At 38.6% G+C, this 22,918-nt stretch overlaps 1 protein-coding gene across 3 annotated transcripts in view; it reads left to right on the forward strand.

Moving 5' to 3' along the window:
- Positions 1 to 22,918, forward strand: part of ANK3 (ankyrin 3) — a 374,167-nt gene that overhangs the window by 89,108 nt on the left and 262,141 nt on the right. Inside the window, exon 1 of one of the 3 annotated variants that reach the window (XM_055721322.1) lies at positions 11,971 to 12,084. The exons of the other annotated variants lie outside the window; for them this stretch is intronic. Coding sequence (XP_055577297.1) covers positions 12,040 to 12,084 — 45 coding nt within the window. The 5' untranslated portion in view covers positions 11,971 to 12,039. Of the gene's footprint in view, positions 1 to 11,970; positions 12,085 to 22,918 lie in introns of those variants that run through there. 3 annotated transcript variants of the gene reach the window in all.

Genomic DNA, 22,918 nt, shown 5'->3' on the forward strand with positions numbered 1-22,918 from the left:
TCCCTGAGTGGCTGATGTGCCAGAACTTGTAAGCACATGATACTGTAGGCATGATGGCTGCTGAGAAACTGGAATTACCAACTCTGAATTGCAGACCTCGCCAGGTCTCTCTGACACACTCCTTCCTAACAGTGGTGTGGAAATCTTGGGAAGCGTAATCTTTGCCTACTAAAAACCTCCTCTAAAATTTCTGTTCCTCTTATCTCTCCCAGATGCACTGACTGATTTCTTAGTGCTTTGGTAAGAGGTGAAGAGAGCTGGTATGGCAGCTAATGTGGTTGTGCTGTCAGCGTGGAGGTGTGACTGCCTGTCCTAGCTCTGTGGACAAAAAGGTTCTTCCTGCTTTTAAGTACATTAGCTTTGGAGGGGTCCAGATGGTTTGCAACCACTTATTCCATGAATTTGAGCTGGGCAGTGCAGGCAGAATTTCAGCAATATTCTGTTAAGGCTACATTTTCCTTCCCACTCAATCCCACTGTGCCCCTGCGTAGTCTCACTGGGTTTGGAGCTCCAGAACAAGAGGATAGGAGGACCCATAGAATTTAGTCAGCTATGTTGTCTTCTGCTGGTATTTCTGACATGGTTTTGAAAAATTTCAGCTCAGTTCTGCAGAAATGTCTGTAGTTATTGTGTACATTACAGAATAAACTATAGGAATCACAATGATAAGCAAGCAGGGTGTTGCTGCCCAGATCCTCTCCTTCTGTCAGTGCCACAAGCCAGTGGGATTTGGGAGTAGATCTTTGCTGTGCAAGAGAGTGAGGGGAGATGCGGGACTGATGCCACATCATAGAAGGACTGCGTTCCTGCCTGAAGATGGAAACAGCATTTTTGTCCCCACTTTCAGTACATGGGGATTATAGGCAGAGAGGGAATGCAGACACCCAGCTAACACAGGCAAATGCTCCTAATGAAGTGGAGGAATGTTTCCATTTTGTGTTTCAATTAATTTTCAATCATGTCCAGGCAAAATGAAGAAAGCCCACAAAGGACCCAACAGTGAAAATGCAACTGATGACAATCTAAGAAATTGGAAAATCCAATTCAGTTTTTGTCACCAGTTAATGCTGAAACAGTTTCATTTGAAAGAGAAATAAAACAGAGCTCTGGCTTATCACTCAAATTGCTTTTGCATTATTTCAGCTGATTTTAAAGCCACATAAAAGGGGAGGGAGTGCAGGGGACACTATCTCTGTTTACTGTACAGAAACTCTTAGTTCTCTTAATGTGTTTAAATAAGCAATTACACTGCAGGGAAGGAATATAATGGTTTAATGCAAGATGTCTTAGAGCTCCTGCAGTCTTTGTCTCTTGTAAGGGGATGAATCGATGTTTTCTTCACAGGTGGCATTCAGTCAGCCAAAACCTGCTAATTGTTTGCTGTCATGGTTATCTTGTGCTTACATGCCATTCACTGGACAGCCATCATAAAATATTAAACGTCAATGCGGAATAGTTCAAGGGTGTTTTTGGGAGGAAAGGGTGGTGTGTTTAGAGTGAGAAAGCAGTCAAGAAAGGGAAGACAGTTTGAAAAACAACAGCCTTCAGTTTGTGTTACTGTTTTGAGATACGGAAGAGTCTAAGATGAGAAATTCCTGTCTGGTAAAGTATAGTCATGAATTGTTTCTCAATAATAGCACAAAAGCTACAATTATAATCAGAGCCCTTTTATGCTGCATTCTGCATGAGGTAAGGATGTGGTCCTTCAACCTTTTCACCATCTAAACAGTAAGAAACTGGTGAGCAAAATATGCAGTCAAGGAGACCAGAACGACTGTGATGATTCTGTGTGTGTCTCTAAATATTCCCATTTATTGATTTATCTTTTGCATAGAAGATACAAATTTGGAAGGCCTGTTAGGATGGAGGTAGCAATAATATTGGCAAAAAGGGGAAGTTGGAGAGGAAGTAGGGAGAAAACCTGTTTGTGGAACAGCTAGGCGTCAGGAGGAGGGAACGGTTGACCAGCAGCTGGGAAGGTCTCAGGGTTAAGTGTGAAGTGACCACCATGGCACTGTTGCTATGCTGGTGATTTGGCAGGCTGAAGGGCAGTTCTCTGTCCTCCAAAGGGCTGAGGGTTTTGCTATGGGCCTTTGAAGGGATTCTGTAAGGTCGAGGGGCTCACTAGATATTTTTATTTTTCCTCTCCATCTTTTATACAGCTTGTAGGCATATGCTTGCTCCTGCTTACTCAGCAGACCTTGACCTGATCTCCAGAGCCCCTGGGGAAGATCCATCCTCTCTGTCACCAGTGAGGATGGAAATGGAGGATGGAAACTTTCCCTGCATTGTCACTGCTGTAGCTTTCGTATGATGTCTTACATTATCCCTACTTGAATTACGTTCTTGCTATAAACTGAAAAGCAAGCTGTTTCACAAGCTGTGATCGGTAAAACAGTAGCTATTAAGAGAATGAAAGTAAGTTATTTCTTAATGACGCTTTCTTCTTTACTATAAGTAAATTAGAATTGACTAATGGTATCCTTGTTGTTTGTATTTCCATGCAAGCCTTTTTTCAGGCCTCTCTAGGAGCTGTACAGACTGCTTGGTACATAAAACCATACTTGAACTATGCTGTGGAGTTTCCCAAATAGTCTTTGCAACTTTCAGAAGAACAGTGTGATATGGGGAACTGAATCTGTGCAGCTTAATGATTTTTCTTAACCTGCGCTATCTTCCCATTCTTCTACTCTCAAATAATTCATTTTCTAGAGTTCCATATGTATGTCTGCATGTAGTGGGGCAGATGGCTATATGTTCGGTCTGAGTTGGCTGATGAAAACTAGTTGTAGTGTGGAAGTTCTGCAGCCATTTTAGTACAGTGCTGTGTCTGGAACTGATGTAACTTTTAAGTTAACTTTCTATTTCAGCATAATTTCTACTAATGGCTTCAAACCTTACCTTTGGCAAAATGTTTTTGTAAAGGAGCCTGACAAGCCAAGGTGGTGTGCTTTTTCTCCAGGCGGAGATCACTCTAGCTGTGCAGAGCTCTTAATTGAATTGCTCAAATAAAAAATATTTGCCAATGACACTGCGTAGTGAATGATGTGGCAACTGTTACTTACAGTGCCAATAGTTTAAATCTCACTTGCTGAGTGCTTGTACTGCTGAACTTGAGTTGCTTGCCTCTATTGTACAAAAATAAGCATGAGTAACAGCCGAAATAACTTACAAGGAACAAACCACACGACAACCTAGCTGAAAAATAAGAGATGGGAATGTGTAATTACCTATTAATCTACACAGAATAAATAACATTACTGATACATGAAGTACAAGAAATAATAAAAATTCTACAGTGTTTTTCACACATATGGGAATATACATCATGGTTGAAAATAGAAGACCTAGTTTAAGTTGCTTTTCGTAGCAGGTTGCAAACACTGGTTTATTTTTAAAGGACTTTCCAGCAAAGTTATGGTAAAGGTACTCCAAGTGACAGAAATGAAAATCCTAGTAAATTACACAGCTCTTCCAGAATAGCATTTCTGGTTGCTGTGTGTTCTGCTTCCATTAATAGTAAAGGTCAGTTCTTTGAAAAACTCCTTAGCAGTTTTGGGCTTTTGGTGCTGGTTTTTTTTCGGTGGTGTTTTTTTTGTGGTTTTTTTTTTTTTTCTTTTCTTTTTTGTGTGTGTGCTAGGTTTCCCAAAGCCACTTCCAGTGTCCTCATATGATACTCATATTCAGTCTAGTTCATCAATATGGAACATTACCATCCTAAGTTTCTTACAATGTCAAGATAAATACTTCCTTTCTCACAGTTTCTGAATCCAGATAACCATGGCAAAATATGGTTGATAAATTATTAGCCCCACTCTTAGTATGCTGCACAATTGACTTTGTGTATGTCACAACAGCACAAAACCACAGGCTATACACTAGTACCATCTCAGCAGGATTTTTTATGTGGGTAAATGTTCTGAGCCAAATTCATCTTTTGGGGAATTTTTAGCAGGAAAATTGTTGTAAACTGAGGTATAGAGATACCAAACTTCAGTTTTTCAGGATCCTTTCACTGTTGCCAACCTGCAGTTAGCCCACTCTTTCTGTCCGATGCCTTTATGATTGCAGCTTCTGAGATGGGTACAGCACCTGTCTGAGCTCCAGCTGGCATCAGGTATTGGTGCTAATACCTGAAGCATTTCAGCCTTTTCCAGGATCTGCAAAGCATACTTAAGTCATCTGAAATTCATAAATTCATAGCACACAGAGCTAGGAAGAATCATGGTGATTAAACTGTTCCTCAGCGTGAGGCAGAGAATTTCACTCTGATTTCTGTAACCAGCTCCATAATTTATAGTTTGACAGAAGTATGTTTTTTAGAAAGGTGTCTTGATTTTGCTTTAAAAATTCTCAAAGCATGTATTGTACTTTTTAATCATTCTTTTCCACTAAATAATTCCCTTAAGTGTCAATTTGGTGTGGTTTTTCTGGCATTAGTGTAATTTTTTATGATGTGCTTTTGCATGCTGTTTAATGAGGCTGACTTGATATTTATTGAAGTAATTGTGGGATATATAACACTTGTGAATGCTGGTTCCATGAGGTAAATTTTTGTAGGTCTGGATAAAGTGCCAAGTGTTGTCTTGATGCCAAATAAGGCATGGTACTTCATGGAAAACAATGCCCGTGTTGTGGCTGAAAGGGTAACTATTTCCTTTCATGAAATAAGTAGAAATAAGAACAAAAGCAAGCTCTTTGGTTTTGATTTTTTTTTTTCAGCTGTGGAATTGCTGGCATTGTACCAAAAGCAGTAGAAATTATTTTAGTGAAGAAAGCATTAAAACTACTATAAAGCCATTGTTTTTCTGAAAAGTTACCAAGAGAGTGTGTAGGAGGGAGAATTCTGATGAATGTGCAAAATTTATTTTTTTCATCAAATTTTGAAATGCGTTTTGTATCAGCTTTCTCAGGTAAGTGCTGCTGTCGGTATGCGCAACACATCTGTGAGTTTTGGAGAATCCTTTGTAACACTCGCACTACATTTTTAGTCTTTACATTTCTAAACTATCCTTAAGAAAAGCCTGGTAAGAAGGCATCAGGTTTGCTTTTGGGATTCAGGCCACATATACAGTAATCATGTGGAAAAACTGATCCCAGCAGCAGTTTTATCTTTAGTCTTTCCATTTCAGTCCAACCTTAGTAACTGCCTCCATTTTTCCCCACCCGCACTTTTTTTTTGGTCTTTTTTCTTAAAAAGAGTCCTGGCCTAAAGAAGACAAGAGTGAAAGGAGAGATCAGATGATGAATTTCTGCTAAAATGCAAAGTAATGCTCAGAAATACATTTTTTTGTGTCTCAGTTTCTGATAGTCATAGAATGGTTTGGGTTGGAAGGGATGTGAAAGATCACCTGGCTCCAAACCCCCTGCCATGGGCAGGGACACCTTCCACTAGAGCAGGTTGCTCAGAGCCCCATCCAGCCTGGCCTTGAACACTGCCAGGGATGGGGCACCCCCAGCTTCTCTGGGCAACCTGTTTCAGTGCCTTACCACCATCAGGGTAAATAATTTCTGCCTTGTATCTAATCACAGTTCCAGCTTGTTAAAACTTTACACAAATTAAAGTTTGAGCAATCTGTAATCACTAAAGAAAATTTAAACTCTAGGAGATGACCACTACATTCTGTTTTAGCTTGTACATCTGTTATTCCTATGTGCCTTCACAGGGCTATTGGGCAGAAAAAGTATTTCACTGTAGTCCAACAGTAAGGATAGCCACCCTTCTATCCTTGTTGCTCACTGTGAATTGGAATGAACACATTTTCCTCTAGAAAAGCATTTGCTGACTTTGATTTTTTTAAAATTTTTTTTCCTTTGCCAAAGTAGTTATATATGGAGTGAGTTTCTGTTTTCAGGAATTATTCTGGGTTTTCATTGGTTGTGTTGGGTTTTTTTGTGGGGCTTTTATGTTTAGATGAGCTACCTGCCCATCTTCTAGGAGGATAAAATATAAAGTATTGTTAATGGAGCCTTTGCATTTTTCCTTGGCTCTGTGTGAAGGTGTTCATATATAATTAAAAGAATGCATAGGGTGAATATGTATTTTAACTGCAGCCTATCTAAACTGTTGAGCAGCATGAGACATGTTAACTATGGATGGGATTTTATTTTTAAACAGCTTCCTTGGTAATTTTCAGTTTAATTGTTTCTACCTGATTGCAACACAGCTCTTTAGAGAGTTTTTTTTTTTTTTTTTTTCTTCCAACAGATGTGGTCAGGAGTGACATGACCCCCAAGTTACTTTCATGAGGTGAATACTATTCATATTCTATAGATAACCTTGCTCCTAAAAATAGAATAGACTTATTTTCAAAAGAATGCAAGTGTTCCTCTACCAATGAAAACAATTGTTTAAAAGCAATGTCATGTGTCATTTTAAACATTAAAGTTGGTTTTTTTTCTTGTTCTTGTAGACTTCTAGACATTCCTTGTTTCTCAACAGCCCATGTTTCTTAACAGTGAATTGCAGGGTACAGAAAGTGATGCCTGAAAGAATTTTTTTTTTTTAATTTTCAAATGTAAATGAAGCAAAAGGGTATTCACAATATTAGTATTATTAACTTCTGTATAGAAAAACAACTTCCCAGATTTACAGTCCTTCACTGACTGCAGATAGTAAAGACTAGATGTCTTTGTGTCAATATCAAAATCAGAAAGAGTGAACAGAAGGAAATCTAACTTATTTGGTAGAAATCAGATCCGAAATCCACTTAACCAAATAAACTGCTCATTCATTTCATTAAAGTATGTGATGAATTTTATACAAGTCAATGCTTCAAGGTCTTGTAGTTGGCTTCTTACAGTTTGCCCTGCCAGAGTAAACCCCAGGTCTCTGCTCAGCTTGTTAACTATAGGGCAACAGGGGTTGATGCACAGGGATGCGAATTCACCAACTGTCGGTATTTACAAAGTTCTATGTTCTGAGACAGAGGTTAATCTGGTTCAGATGAAGGATCTATACTGTCTTTAGGGACTTCAAGTAGGTCTCTGTTCATTGGTCTCATTTCCCAGACTACTGGTAGAATTAAAGAAAAATTCTTGGGAATTTGTGATCAGCTCCTGTAGGTGAAGATGACTCAGCGCTGCCACCAGTTGTGAAGCAAGAACCATTGCTCCTTAAAGATAGGTTTGAATAGTAAATGGATCATGACTCTTCTGAGGTGTCTGGAGTCTTAGCTGAAGTGCTGATGTAAGCCTTCATTGACATCTGCTTCCCTGCAGACCAGAGAACCTTATATTCTTTTTCAGACTGTTCGGTTTAGACGTGTAGAATTGTTGGCTTGCTGATAAGAGTATCTTACTGTGTTTTAGTGTAATGATTTTTTCAGTTTCCTATTTATTGTATGCAAGAGAAAAATCAATCTTTTAGTTTTAATTAACTTTTTTGCAGCAGAAGGTAAGAGTATCATCTGGAGAACAGCACTTAAGACAGCAGGGGTATAACTTAAGAGCTGAGTAGAGCTCATGCATTATTTGACTGGACATGTAAGGAGTGGGGACTGATGGTATGTTTCCTTAACCTGTAGCTGTTTTTAATTTGTGGTTTTGATTTATATTCTTTTTTCACTTGTTCCAGCGAGCATCACCTCTATGCCAGCATCTGTTTATCTTGCTGAAAGTCCTGATTTTCCAAATCCTACACATTTGCAGAGAAGGTATTATACCATTAGCGACATTTTGACTTTTGGATGCAACACCTAAATGGAGCTCAAAGCTGTGCCGGTCCTTCGCTGAACATTGATAGGAGACGTTGTCTCTTGATCAGACTTTTTCATGCTGCCTTTACATTATATTCAAAACCTTGTTTGACTCTGTCTTTCCCACTTATACCCTACCCTAATCTGTAGAAATTGCTTACTCTAGTTTCAAACCCTGTAAAGTATATTTTATTCTTGTTCGTATTACTTCTCCCGGATTTCCTTCTTCTGATGCTTTTTTCCTTACTTTGATTTTGACTAGTACTTCTTCCCACTCCTTTAAATGACTGTGTTTTCCCTATCCAGGTGTAGCTTTTCTTGCCACCTTAATACCAACATTACAAAATAATGGGTCAGTCTTAAGTGGGGGGGGGGAAAGTAACGCATTCCTTTTTCATACCAGTCCTCTGCTAACCTTGACTGTGCTCTGAGAAGTCTTCCTTTTCCTTCTCCTTTACTTCTGTTATCTTCTCTTGGCTTGGCTTTTCATACTGCAGAGTTCTAAAATCTGTCGCTTTCTGTTCACTTCTACTCATGTAAAGTTGGCTTATGCCATGAATTTCTCTTGGCGAGGTTTGTTGTAAGCTCATTCCCTTTTCTGTCAGCTCTGACTATGTTTTTTCCCCCAGACTTGCCGGGTGTTTGGCATGTGCTTTTGCCATGTTGCTCTTTTCATCTCTGTCTTTCTGCATGAATTTAATAGTCTGTATCCTGATTTCTAAGACTCTTGCCCAGCTCAGTTACTGCCTTCATACCATTCTCTTCAGCTGATGCAACATCTTTAAATCTACTTTTCACATCTCCTGAGATTTTAGCAGAGGTCTCCTGCATAGCTTCTAGCTGATTACGGTTTGCTTTCCCCTCCCCCCGCCTCTTAATCTCGCCTGGCTATGCTTCAGAACAGGGCCCTCATCTTTACAGAACACATTCAGGCAAGTAGAAGTGTATGACAAACTTGGTGTAATTTTTCACTGTCATCTTTCTGTGGAAAATTGGGCATTGGAAAGCAAATGAAAATTCTTGGTTTGTCTCTTGTGGGAAGTATGCTCATTTATCCTTTGGTAATTTGTTTGCAGCTGAAGAAATAAACTTGGGTCCCTTGGTTTTGATAATTCCCTACTAGACTTACAATGAAATTTCATCCCTGGAAATGCAGCAGTTGCAAATAACTTCATTGCTAGTCCCTTTAATGTAAAAAGTAAAGTCTTTCCATTAATTTCCCCTTGAATTAATTAGTAAATTCTTTTCTGTCCTTTAGAATGTCTTTTTACAATGGTCCATTTGTCTATGTGTTGGGGTTTTTTTTTCTATATAATGGTTCTGGATTCCTCAGCAGAACTCTGATAGTAATGAACAACTTTTCATTCATAACTCTTTGTAGGAATGGTGCAGGCATATGGTCTTAAACAGTGAAGAAATGTTGTGCTGTAATTTGTCCAAGTAGCTGATGTTCTCTCTGGTCTGTTGACATATTGCAAAAATTGTCCCTGCAAGGAAGAACCGTAATGCAGGAGGTCTTGCATCGCTTTTATTCTTTATGTTACTCCCTGGATAAAATCAATACTGAAGAAGTCCATTTACCTTAATCTTCTAATAGCCTAATGTCCTTCAGCACAGCTGCTGCTGTTGTGTGTGGGTTGGTTTTTTTTTTTTTGTACTTCAGCCTTCCTTGCTGTTACTGCCTCTCCAAAAGGGAGTAGAGAATGTATGTGCACCTTGTCTGTTTCTTAGTATTGCTGTTGATTGTAAGATCTTGGAACAGGTCTGTTATTGTTTTGCAGAAATACTTGCAAAATTGTTACTGGCCACCTTTTGCTCCTGAGGTCAGGCTTGCAAAGCTCTTAGCCATTTCTTTTGTCTGCATGAAATCTTTTGTGGGATGTCTTGAAAGGCTCGGTGTGGGGTCGCTGTCCCCATTCCTCTCAACCTACTCAGATCCTTCATGTGATCAGCAGCTGTGGAAGCTTTCAGATGAACTGTTAAACAGAGATTAATTCTGTTAATTAGAATTGCTACTGGGACTCCAAATAAAAAGTAGTTTTCAAGAAAAAGGAGGAAATGACCTTGTGAGGTGTTGGTTGTCCCATCAGCTGAAGACATCCTTGTTCACTAACAGACTGTTAACTAATTTGCTCATATAAGGATGGGCTTCCTAATGCTCAACACTGTCAACAGAAGAACAGTTAAAGATGGAGTACACCTACCTACTCAGAATGGGATTCCTGACATAATAAAGCAGTGTGTCTGGAGGGTACGTACCCTGTGTCAGTAGAGGCTGAATGAGATAATCTGATAGGTCACTTGGGCTGTGTCTGCATGACGCAGTACAACATCATGCAGATGTATCAGAAATCTCTGTGCAAGTCATCACTGAAACAACGCAGCTGGAAAGTAGATTGTACTAAACTTGGGGTTTGTGTGATGTACTTGGGCTGTTTCTTGGGTTAGCTTGTGTACGTCTTGATTTCTTATTTTCATCATGAGGTATGAACTGTGTATAATGAGTCCCTTTTCAACCAGACATCTGTGTAGCTCTAATTAAAACCCTTTAAATAATATGTTCCAAGTTACAGTAAAACTCCTGTACTTAGTCTAAATAAGATGTTGCAAGACTTTTTATATAGTGAAAAACTTACACACCTGCAAAGCTGCTTAAAGTTTTAAAATTGAGCTAATATGTATGTTCAAATAAAAATTTATACACTTGTGATACATATTTTTGTCTGTTCATAAAGGTGTATATATGACTATTGTGTTTATTTATGTATTTCCTTAATATTTTCTCTATTAACAGATTGTAAGAGGCTTTAAAATTAATTTTTACCTTATCAGTATGACACTGACATTAGTTAGCAGCATGAGATTTTCTTATATTTTGGTTGTGTTTACTTTGTTGGTGAATCTGTCTGCTCTTATGCAACATCAGCATTCTGTCTTTGAATAATCCAGGAAAAACCTTTTTCTGAAAGCATCCACATTTTCTGTTGAAATACATTTTAAAATAAGAACGCATTTGATTTGTTGAGAGAACTCCTAATTCCACAATCTCTCCCGGAGAACAGTTAATTTTGTCTATAAAATATTATGTTGTTACATAAATACAGAGGAAACAAAGATATAAATAAACTTTGTAGATACTCTCTAATATTTTTTTAATAATTCTAATACTTCTTTATAAGAGGAAATACCCGCTGTTTTTACAAAAGACTTAAAAAGACAATTGCTGAAGAAATAAAAAAATGTATTTAATGAGCAAGCATGAATGATGAATTGTTATTCTTGGAGAGATGTAATTAAATAATGTATGAACTGGTTATTCTGAACAGCTGACAGCAGATAACTCTTTCTAGGTTTTCAGTCGCTATTTTTTGTTTTACTGAATAAAATGCATGAGTGACCTAAATCTAATAAATTTATGCTTGTGTTAAAGGCTAAACAGAAATAAGTAACCATATAAAGTCATTATAATAAATCTTCAAAATACACAAGAAAAAGTTCTCATTTTCTGAAGCCTGAGCAGCCTAAATGTGTACCTTGTACTACTAAGAAGTCTGTGTGAATGCTATGATGTTGTTGAGATTTTCTTTGTAAAATCTATTGAATTGGAAACATTTCATTTCAATAAGCTATTAAGCAATTTTCTCATAACTAACACACAAACCTCTTTTTCCCAACATCTGTACCTGCAGTATGTTAAGAAAGGGAATACATGCTTTTGTGATCACCCATACCTTTGTAGGCTGTATATTTTCTTGCACGGTGAATGTTACAAGTGCAAACTGCTTTGAGATTGAAATTGGGAGTGGGGTTTACTGCTTCTATTTGTGGCTCCTTTGAGCAGCCAGTTGCCTAGGAGATCACTGGCAAAACCCCAGCAACTACTTGCACCACGTTATCCTATAAAGTAAGCGCTGCAACAGATCTAGTGACAATCATTAGACACTTCCTGAGAAAACACCCTGGAGGCTTTAGAAGGTTTTATATTTCCACCACCTGTTTCATTGTCACATCTGCTCTTCAGCAAACAGAAAGGGAAATGTTTATGCTTGCTATATAAATATAATATTTGTTTCTTTCCCCAATATAACCAATCAATGACTACTAAAAAAACATTTCTTTTCCTGCCTCATGTAATCCTTCTTTGTGTCAGAGATAATTAGCAGCCATCTAATAAGATTAGCTAACTTCTGTGATTAGTGAGCTCAAACCCTGTCCTTTTCCTTTTGCAGGTAAGTGAATGTGGCACTGAGCATCCCTATCTACATTATATCACTTTCTTTGGCTGTCATTTCTGATGCCAATTTATGGATGAAAACAATAAAGGCAATAGAGGAATAATGACATGCAGGTACTGTTGATGCTGTTGGATTATATTCTGAGGAAGATGGTAAGTGGGATGTTTTCCATCTTCGCATACATCATGATAACATTTTTACCAATTTGCTGCTGACATCTAGCAGCAGCCTGTTGTGCTCTTGGAAACCAGCTCTGTGTGGTGTTGCTGAAAAGAGGATAAAATGGGAGATGCTTTGTTGTATTGGTGGATACTAGTTTTCTGCAGACTTGTATTCCTGGGTTGCAGGGTTTTTGGACGTGCTTCTCTCTGAAAGGTTATGAGCGTTTTCCTTTGGATTTGGATGTTTCAGCTTGGAAAATGGATACCTGGATTTGAAGAGGTGTTCCAGGGTGGTGTAATTAACCATAGATCATCAAACTAGAAGGAGAGATACAAAACACAAAATGCATATCATGTACCCTGCTTAAAATGATGAGAGTTTTCAGCTGAGCATCTATCAAGTAAATATTCTTAGACCTATCAGAGGCTTTGTAATTAAATCTAATTTAAACAAGATAATTGCATTACTTTTTATAAATTGGAAATTAGTCAGTCAGGTCTTACAGGTTCTTAACTGTGCTCCAGGAGATGCACAATGTGAGGGAGATTTTTGGTGGAATGGAAATACGCTACTGTGACCTAATGTTTAAAGGAAAAATAAAAGGATGAGCTTGTTCATCTCAGTGTTAAGGCAGATGGAGTTCCAAGTGAGCTCAGTATTATGCTGAATTTTCAAAGAAGGCAAAAATGTATTTTGCTTTCAACAGCAGCACCTATTCATAGTCTGACATACAAATGCCTTTGAGGTCGTCTACGGAAATCCTTATAAACAAGGGCTGTTACCGTTTTAGATGCCACGTTTTACATTAAGTACCTCTAGAAGCATTAGTATTGAGTAAATGCCTTTAAAAGGTAATGTTCCCTTTAGTCCTTGCTTTGTTCACAGGTGTTCTAAGGTGTTTCAAAATACTTTAAAAGAGACAAATTACTTCTCTAGGGATACAAATTCCTAGCTCCTCATTGCCTTTCACACTTGCAGAGGACCCAAAAGCCGGTCCACCCACTACTGTGATGCTCACTCAGCAGTCTAGTGGCAATGACAAATTAGGAGTTTTCCTGGTATATTGAGAAGGTTAAAAGAAACTCCTGTAATGTTGATACACTAGTGTCTATCATGACGTTACGTAGCCTTAACAGGCACATACCCATAGTTCTGTGAATTGAGATTTATCCCTTAAATAAGAATGTTGATGATGGGAAAAGTCACCGAGATTTGCTGCATGGAACTACTAGTTAATCCAGTGTAATATGTTTTCTAAATACTTCATTCTGGGAGAGGCAAAATTGTTTCCTACCCTTAGAGCATAAAGCCCCATGAAATCTTGGGATTTCTCTTTGTCAATGAATTTCATCACTTGTAACATCTTCTGTAACATATAGCAAAGTAGCTGAAAACCTTGTTTAAAACATTAGTTAAAACTACTCACATAACCATTTCCCAGAGTCTTTATGGGAGATAAAATACCAGAATAACAAATATAATATACAATAGTTTATAAGCTAGTTTTAATATACAATAGTTTATAAAGAAAAAAAAGCACTAAATACCTGGCTTCGTTGTCCCTGAATGCCTCACTGCAGTTGTCATGGGATAACTATCTATTCATAAACCTTTTGTTTTATAGAATTATTTTTTTCTTGCCATTTGTATACATATGTATATATGTGTGAAGATAGTCACATAATACAGTTTTTTTTTTCTGTATAAATGAGGGTTTTAAGTCATCCTCTGGGATATACACGAAATAATATTTATAGTTCCAGAATATTTAATCTTATCTACATCTGTTGAATAGGTGGTTTACCTTACATTGTAGGTTATGGTATTTGCTATTATGATCTCTCCTTGTTTAAAACTAGTATGATTCACAGAATGCTATAAAATGCCTGGGATTTTGGGTTTAGTATTGCTTACAGGCACAGGTGATTTCTGTGACAGGGTTAGGAGAACAGTAAAGATTTGGAGACTGTAACATAGACTGACTGTGACCGTAAAAAAAAAGGGGGGGGGGGGTAAGCATTTTTTCACTTTTGTAAAGTTTCCTTGATTTTTTTCTGAAGTTTGGATTGTTCTCATCTAATATTGTGAGGGGAGTGTGTGGAAGGGAAGAGAAAAAGAACAAGAGCCCCCAACATAGCTAGGGGCAATTATTCTCCTGTCTTCTCCTATGAAATGTCAAAGAAAGCTGTTTTGCTGTCATTTGACATGTACATCAGGCCAAGGGGAGAGTTTGTAATGAAACCCGGGCTACGAGGCTATTGAATGTGTTGGGATCATCCAGCTGGAAACACTGGGTGGAACGAGACAATTTGAGAGTGAGTTTGAGAGGAAAACTAGCTGGCTTGATCAACAGAAACAAGTCTGAGGTAGTACTGAAAGGGAGAGATGGAAAAGATGGTGGAGACTGTAGTGAGAACCAGCCTGACTGAGCATCTTTGTTACTCAGGTACCATCACCTCTGCCCATCCACCAAAGCTGATACAGCTGTTTTACAAGCTACAGAGAGTTGTACCTTGGGCTCATTTCAGTAACTTAGATTGGTGAGCATCACTGGTTCACCTGTCAAGCTGTCACGTTTGAAATCTAAGTTGTCACAATGTCTTAAATGCACCCTGCTTTTCTTATTAGGATATTGCAAAATGGTAAATCACTTGAACAGATCTTTATACTGGCCTGTCCTGACTTTCAGTGAATCTCCAGGGATGGGTAAACTACTGGCTTTGTTCTCTAGAAGAAAACTTCCAACTCCCTCAGGAAACTCTTCCCTCTCTCTCCCCAACAGCAAGCATAATTAGCTGTGCTCATCATCTACACAACTAAATCAAGAACTTATATAATCACATAGATTAATGAAGATGGGAGAATTGTGTGAATGCCTTAGCTCTTCTAGGCTGGATTTCCTTTAGGCTGAATGGCTAAGTCATATTCTCCTGCAGCTTGTGATGATGACTGTCTGACATGATGTAAGGATTTAGTTTCTCTGTATTAATTTTGCAAATCTCCTATAAACACTGGGACGGAAATATTAAAAAATAATAGCAAGCTTAAGATTTATTGGCATTTTTGTCAGATAACCTCCACAACATGCAGGTAGTACTAAAACTGCAAGGACATCCTCCCAAAGGAGGCCTGGAATGGCTTTATATAACTTCAGCGTCACAATTTTCCCTTCTCTTGTCTTCCATTCTGTAGTCAAAGGTCTTTGGGGAATCTGTAATTGCCAGGAGGTGTGGGTTACATACAGGTCAGTAAAACCTCAGTTTTCCGAAGTAGCTGAGTTATTAATATGGATAAATTAAAACTTCTTCTTTTGAACTGCAGTGCAACAGGTACGCTGTAACAAGTTAAAGTTGATAAATACATTGAATATTTTCTTGACCTATTTATTGGTTACCTCTAGGACAGTGCTCATGATTCTTGGAAATAAGCCTTCTGATAATCTGCTCTGGTCCTGGTAACTTGGTATACACCTTTGCCCTTATGACATTATATATAAATGCACTTGAAATGTATCTGTTTAGTATGTTTGATTATGTATTTAGTACCACTATAGATTTGAAATGAGTCTGTATTCATCCTCTTTGGCTTATTTTATACTTGTGAAAAGTATTTATTAGCTTAGCTTTAATATTTAGTAATTAACTTGTGCTAATAGATACTGCTATTTGCATTAAGAATTTATTTTTGAAACTCTACCTGCTCTTTATTTATGTCCATGTTCTCTTCTTATGGATGCTAAGTGTTATTTGTGAGTGATTGATAACTGTATATTAGATACCCTTTAACTATTTTGCATCTGAAATTACCAATTTATTCAGAAGTCTGTTTTTTAAGTATACTTACCTGATAACATGCATAAACACACAGACTCTGCAGCTTTTGGTAGAATGAAATCCTGAGAAGTTGTCATCATTGAAAGTGCAGAAAAAGGGGTAATATCATCCTGATTTGTAGTTGGGTTGTTTTGGTTGGTTGTTGTGTGTCCCCAGAAAAAATCCACTTTGGCCATTTATATCATGTGCTCTATCAACTCCATAGGTAGTTTCCAGTGAAAGTGGAAAAGTTTTTTGGTGGTGGCTTTGTTGCTGAATGTCAACACTGCCTGCCTCAGGAGTGGAAACCTCACTGAGGTCACCTGTTTCCTACCTGAGATTTTTGGTGTCATAGCTTGTGAATTACTGAGGACTGATGGTCATGCATGTCCCGTGAGGCTATGTTGAGATTGTGTGTGATTCATAATTTTTCTCTTTTGCTATTTTTAATTTGGAGTTCCAGAACAAATTTTGCAGACTGAGAAAGACCCCACAGAGGCTGATCTTAGAAAGATCAGTGAATAAATGGGTAGTTATAATTTCATCTTAATGAAAACTAACACCCAATCTTCTCCAGGTGAAAATGCCTGGTTAGGTATTTCGAATATGTTCCATTTAGCTAAATTTCACTGTAATCTTGTGTTTTAAAGTGTGTCTGTAGTTAGTTCATGATTCTTTTCCACTGTATCCATGGATTTTCCTTATACAAAGTTACCATGATCTAGGATAAGATCATAGCTGCTATGTACCCTTGCTATTTCATTAGAGGGATGCCCATACTAAAAATGATATCCTCTTTTTGGTAGGATAAAAGCAGGAGGTAGCCAATTCAGTGTTTTTTCCAGTAAACTTCTAGCCTCCAGTAAAAATACTGGCAAATCCTTGTTTGTGAATCACGTGGGTGTTTGCTGAAGTTGTTGAGGTGAGAAATCTTAGCTATAAACTTATCATAATGATGGTATGACTTGTATATTCTCAGAAACTTGTGTGTCTATATTCTGCTTATTTGAGTGATAATTATAAAAGTAGAGAAGTAGATGCAAAAGTATTTTGGGTTTTTTTGAGATAGGACTATTTTTGTCTGTTGTGTTTCTCTGATGGCAATTAGGACAGAAGTTGCAAAACTCTTCCTGTCTCTCCCTTTTAGCCCTGTGAGACTGGGGAGCAGATAAGGTGAAGCGCTGTGCTATGTAGGTTGGGGATCCAGATGAAGTTCAGGGAAGGCTCGGAAAACACATAACCTGATATTTGTCACTGAGGCTTATTTATGTTTTACCCCTCACTCATGAGGAACGGTGTTAATTGGTTCCCTGGTGGGGAAATGGGACTGAAAATGCATTTCATGGCAGAAGGATTATTCCTTGATCTTTCCTTTTAGCAGGGACAGCAGTGCATTATCTGCACTTCTGCTCCTTCATGCTGACTTGTTCTTGGCTAAAGCTCTGTCCCAAGGTGCACGCTCAGGATGTTCCCTGGTGGATCCCCAGTGGAGAAGAGGACCCACCAGGGCAGCACAGCAGGCACTCACTTGAAGAACTTTAGAAAATCCTGTAAATCAATATTGAATGTGTGAAGAACATTCAGATCCAGTACTGGAGACAACTATGACTCCAATTCTTAGTTTTTGTGGAATGTTGCCTCACCTTTAACCTTTTAATTTACGCAGTCCTTGTCTTGCTACCATATCACACAATCTTAATTACTTTGTGATTTTTAACTTGGTGTAAAACACTGGCAATGGATTAATTTTAATTTGCATGATTACAGGCTGCAGCTGGTTTTGTTTGTCTTTTTGCTGCAGTTTCTCAGTGATATACTTCTATCTTTTCTGACTGTGAGAAGAATTTAGTTCTATAATGATGGCATAGTATTTTCTACTGTGTTGAAATAAAAGTATAGAGATTTTGAAATGAAACGTGTTTGCATTTAGCTACATGTCGATAGAAAATGACCTGTACGGCTAACAGAATTTTATATTTATTATACACTGTGCTAATCTTGTTTGTAATCAATTGGAGGAGGCATATTCATACAGATGTCTTATTTTTAGTATTGCAGTGCTTTGTATGTGTTATTGTAATCACAGTAAAAGATTTTAGCTTAGCTTAGCTGGAAAAACGTAAGTTCAAGGAATTGTTCCTGTAAGTTATTTTTTTTTTCACGACAGCACCGTTTCTTCACTGTTGCTAGAAGCAAGTGTAACAAAACATGGAGATTGATAAACACAAAGAGCATTGTGTAACTTCTCCTACTGACTTCTTATTGAGAGTAAGACCTCTGCAAGATGATGCTGGAAACATGCCTGTTTATGGCTGTTCTTTTGGGCTAGTAGAGTTAAGCTCCTGGTCAGACATGGGGGGAAAACTCCAAGAAGCCTTAGGGTATGTAGACTATTGCGATGATGATGTTGTTACTACTGAAGTTGCAATGGGGAAGATGTACAGTGAGGTTTGGAGGGATGTCATACAGGACAGAAGTTGAAGCTAGAAGGAACATTGTGTTTTCTGAATCACTCCCCTTAGCTGTGGTAATGAGTTATAAATACTGTAAAAGGTTCATTCTCAATAAGGTGCAAATGCAGTAAATGTGAAAATAAGTTACCTTTGCAGAGAAGGTACAGTGCAGTGAATCTGCACTGAAGGGATGCATTATTATGAATACTGAGGCTTAAATCCCCCTCCCCAAAGAATACTGTTGGGATTTCCACAGTGTTGAGAAGTTGGATTTGTGGTTTTCATCATAAATTGCACAGCTTCCCTCTCATGGAGAGAAGGCCACTGTACTTTTAAACTTGACATGGAAAAATATCTAAGCTTATGAACCAAGTGGGCAGCAGTTCCCAGCAGAAAGTGAGAAGGAAGGCAACAGTAAAAGGACCATCTATTACCATTACAAAATCTGAGGTTGGGCACCTGATGTTGGAAAATGGGTAAGACTGGTTTTCTTAAGGCTAGTAAGGATTCTTATCTTCAACCTGTCGTCTTTTTCTGCTAAGTACAACATAACAGCTGTATGTAATGCTAGTTAAATTGCAACACATTTTTTATAAATACTGTTAACTGTCATTTGAAATTTCAAGTGATGGAGAGTTCACTACATGTTTTGGTAAATTGTTCTGTTAATGAGATACCTTCACTGTTACAGTTTTGCCAGGCACGTGTGCTCTGAATTGTGATGTCAACAAAGTGTATCATGAATTGAAATTACACAACGGCTTTTGATTGTTTTCTGTGGTTTATTACTCTGGAAACAAAAGTAACGTGCGTTGTTGGAAAGGTTGCTCCTGAGGGAAAAAAGAATAAGGGGAAAATCAAATGTTCACCACTACAAAGGTATTATCTTACTCAAATACCTGCTTTTCCTTAACTACTCAGCTAATTGCATCCCTGTGTTTTTTAACATCCTGAAGAAGGTATTTTTGTTGTCAGAGGCTGGCTTTATTTGTTTAGGAAACTGGTTCTCAGGGGCTTCATGTCCCCTGTATAAGTATGTATCCACAAGGAGCTTTTCTCACCTCTTAAAAATAGGCCTCTATTTCAGAAAGCAAAATTCCACCCTCAGCAATTCCTGTGTGCTCCATTTGGTGTTCAGAAATGTATTTGAAAATGTAAGATAGAAATGGCATATGCAGTTTGCCTTCAAAAAAGTGTGGATTCAAAATGGGTAGAGACAGAAGTTCTTGCTACCCATCTGCAATGAGTCTCCTGACGGTACCTGCAATGGCAGGGACGAACAACACTCGTGGATCCCCCTTTTCTTCACCTCAGCCTCCCTCCTTAGCTCCCAGCTCCTGGTGGCGCATTTCCTCCTCTCACCTCCACTCCCCTGAGGTGCTGCCAGAACCAGCCGGAACCGGCTGGAACCGGCCGCGCCCCACCTGAGGCACCGCCAGCCTCTCCTCAGCCCCGCTGCTGTCCCTGGGCACAGGCACCCTGTGCACCTGGAAAAAGAGTCAGATCTCTTTCTACACGACCACCCCCGACTCTGACTGAGCGAAGCCTGTTAGATTGATATTTATTTATTTTTTTTTTATTCTGACCCTGTGCGCGGTGTGGCATGGGTGAGAGCCACACCTGGAGCGGGGCCGCCCGGGCACAGCACCTCTATTTTGCAGCGGCTGCCTGCAGGATCACAGCATACAGCAGGTAGAAGCCAGACCAAAATCTGATGTCTTGATTTTGTTTGTAACAGCAACATGGTAGCAACCGAGTGTCACATATCTGTGTGTTCTTGGTCACTGTGCTTCTGTGTTATACACGGGCAGTTACCGGAGTTGTTCTATGGGTTGTGCTTAGCTCAGGTGATGTCATTGCGCTTTGCCTGAGGGCACCGGGGTGGGGGGAGATTTGGGAGGGCAAGCTTGGTGAAGTCAGTGGATCAAAGACAACTTTATGGAAGTTGAGAATCTGTCCCAGGAGTTTGTTCTTCCCGTTGATATTGCATGAAAATACATTTTACATGTATCTGCGGGAGAAAAACTTCCTTCTAAACCAAACTTTGGCAATATACATCAGATCTCTCTCACATATGCACACAGAGAGTAAGAAAACCCCAGGGCTGCTTTCATGGCAGTGAGTACTAATTTCCCTGTATATATTTTTCAAATGTTGACTTCAGGGTGTTGCACTGAACACGCTAACCTGTTCAGCTGCCTCCCTTTCTCACCTCTACCGTTGTGTAACAGGAGTCTGCCGTGTATGGTTAGCCTGCTCGTTGTTGGCAGAAGGGAAGATGGACAAGCTTATTTGCGGTGGAACTGCAAAACTAAATACAGCCTGGGCTTTGCCAATTGTAATTTCTACCATTCAGGTGGCTGAGTGGGACATCCCCTTCCTGATCTTAAGGGACATGTAAAATACACAGAACCTTTTGCATTTCTTATTCATTTTCACTGCTAAGGATGCCAGCACATGTTGCTTTGTGCAACCTGGCTTTGAGCTGTTCTTATCTGCACCTCTCAGCAAAAACAACCGGTCCAACAGGGCAAGTTATTTGGGTCGGGATGATCTACTCTTAAAATTTGCTAGCAGATCAATGTCCTTTATTTAGCCTATAGAACATAACTCCATGTAATTCCTGGGCCAAGTGGCTTAGGGAAAGCACCTTAATTATTGCAGCCAAATAAACTGGAAAAGAATCAACAAAGGAACATTTCTAAAAGCATATATATATGGTCAGTCTGGCTTATTTAATCAAGGGGGTGAAATGTTTCAATGCTTACTTCCCTTTGAAAGTAGAAATTGTTTGGATATAACCTTAATCGAGCCAATTACGTGCAAACATTTTAGACTATACATTAGAATCCAGTTCAGCTTAATGTTCCCTTTTCCTACAGTGTCCTGGAGTTGTGAGATGGGATGAGTCACATTTTTCATTTAAGTCAGGGCATTTTAGTAGAGGACTTGTGCCTTATCTGTAGTTTTATATGAAAGCAGTTGTTTCTATATATACATTTGCTTTGTGTTTTACTGTGATCTGGTTTAGAGCTTTTTGTCTTCACTGTACATTCCGCACTACCCTCAACCAGTTTTTGCAGTGTATAAATGCTGGACTCTGATGTCTTTGTGCCAACTGCAACTGTGTGACTCTAGTTCTTAGGCAGTGAGGCTTAGTCTGTACGACTTCGAGGTGTTGCTCTTGATCTATTAAACCTTTGGCAAGATTTCAACTTTCTCTTTTGTCTTGTAGCCCTGTGTATTTCTGAGCCCTGAGGTATTTCGTACCTCACTTAAAGCACTCTCTTAGAATAAAAAATGGAGACTGTTATGTTTCTAGTTGTTTCTTGTAACTTTTTAGTGATGAGTTCTATATGCAATAGCTATGCTGTAATTCTAAAAGTCATTAACTCTCTGCAGACTGTCCTGTAGTTCATTACTCCTGCATGATGTTGAGAGGGAGGTTTCTTAATATTTTATTTGTAAGTATCCAGTTTAAAAAGAAAAGGATTTTGAAAAATATCATCAGAGATCTATAAAACTGAATAATGTAATTATAGAATGATTCTTCCGTGATGAATAGAGGCAAGAAGAAAATAGCTAAGTTATTATAATGCCGGTTTTCCATGGTACTGCTTTGAAAATGCAATCATTGTAATACCTCTTACTTGTATCAGCCTTCAACTACATGCTGTACATCCTGATTGCAAGCTATGTATTGTAGTGACTTCACTCACCACAAAAATGTAACAACTGTTGTTATTCTGTGTGGCACTGAACATGTTATTCCAAAACAAGAAGGGAAGAAGAATGTTATACTCTAATGAAACTGCAGTAAATATATATAAAAATAAGTTGGAATTTCCCAAAATGGAATTTATCTGGGTTACTGAAACAGGCATTCAGGTATCATGGGGTCTGTAATGATCACAAATGGTTAGGACCTTGACTTTTGTTTAATTTATATCTGTGGCAGGATAAATTAAATGTGCTAACTTCACGCTGGAGAATTGATGCAGCACCAACTTGCTCTGTTTTCTTGATCATCAAGGTGTTCATCTAAGCCACATTAAGGTACCAACCCAGCAGAGCCCTGTTCAGGGAGGCAGGATCACAACACATAGTAGTATGGTTTTGAGCGTATTAGATGAATCGTTGTTTTTGGCTTTCAAATGCTACTCTGTTTGTAAATCTTCAGACACTTTATTCCCAATTCATTCATTCTGAGTGAAGATGGTTTCGCGTTCCTGAACAAACAGGTCACCCAGAAATAACTTTTAATGGTAAAAAAACCCAAACCCAGAGCCACCATGTGACCTGTTGTAAGGTAGAGAAACTGAGGTCATTCTCTCTGACCTTACCATGAGTCACTCCTGCTTAACATTTTGATTGTGCTGTGGCTATTGTATTTGTATTTCTGACAAATAAAGCTTGACAAGCAATAAACCCTTATGTATAGTAGTGAGTCACAGGTGAAGCACCTGGTACTTTCAATATGTCTGAAACACCTTCAGGTAACTGCAGTCTTGGAAACACAGATTTAAAGAAACTTTTGTGATTATATTTTCGATGGCCAG

Source organism: Falco cherrug, chromosome 9 (assembly GCF_023634085.1).
Source record: "Falco cherrug isolate bFalChe1 chromosome 9, bFalChe1.pri, whole genome shotgun sequence".
Classification (NCBI taxonomy): Eukaryota; Metazoa; Chordata; class Aves; order Falconiformes; family Falconidae; genus Falco; species Falco cherrug.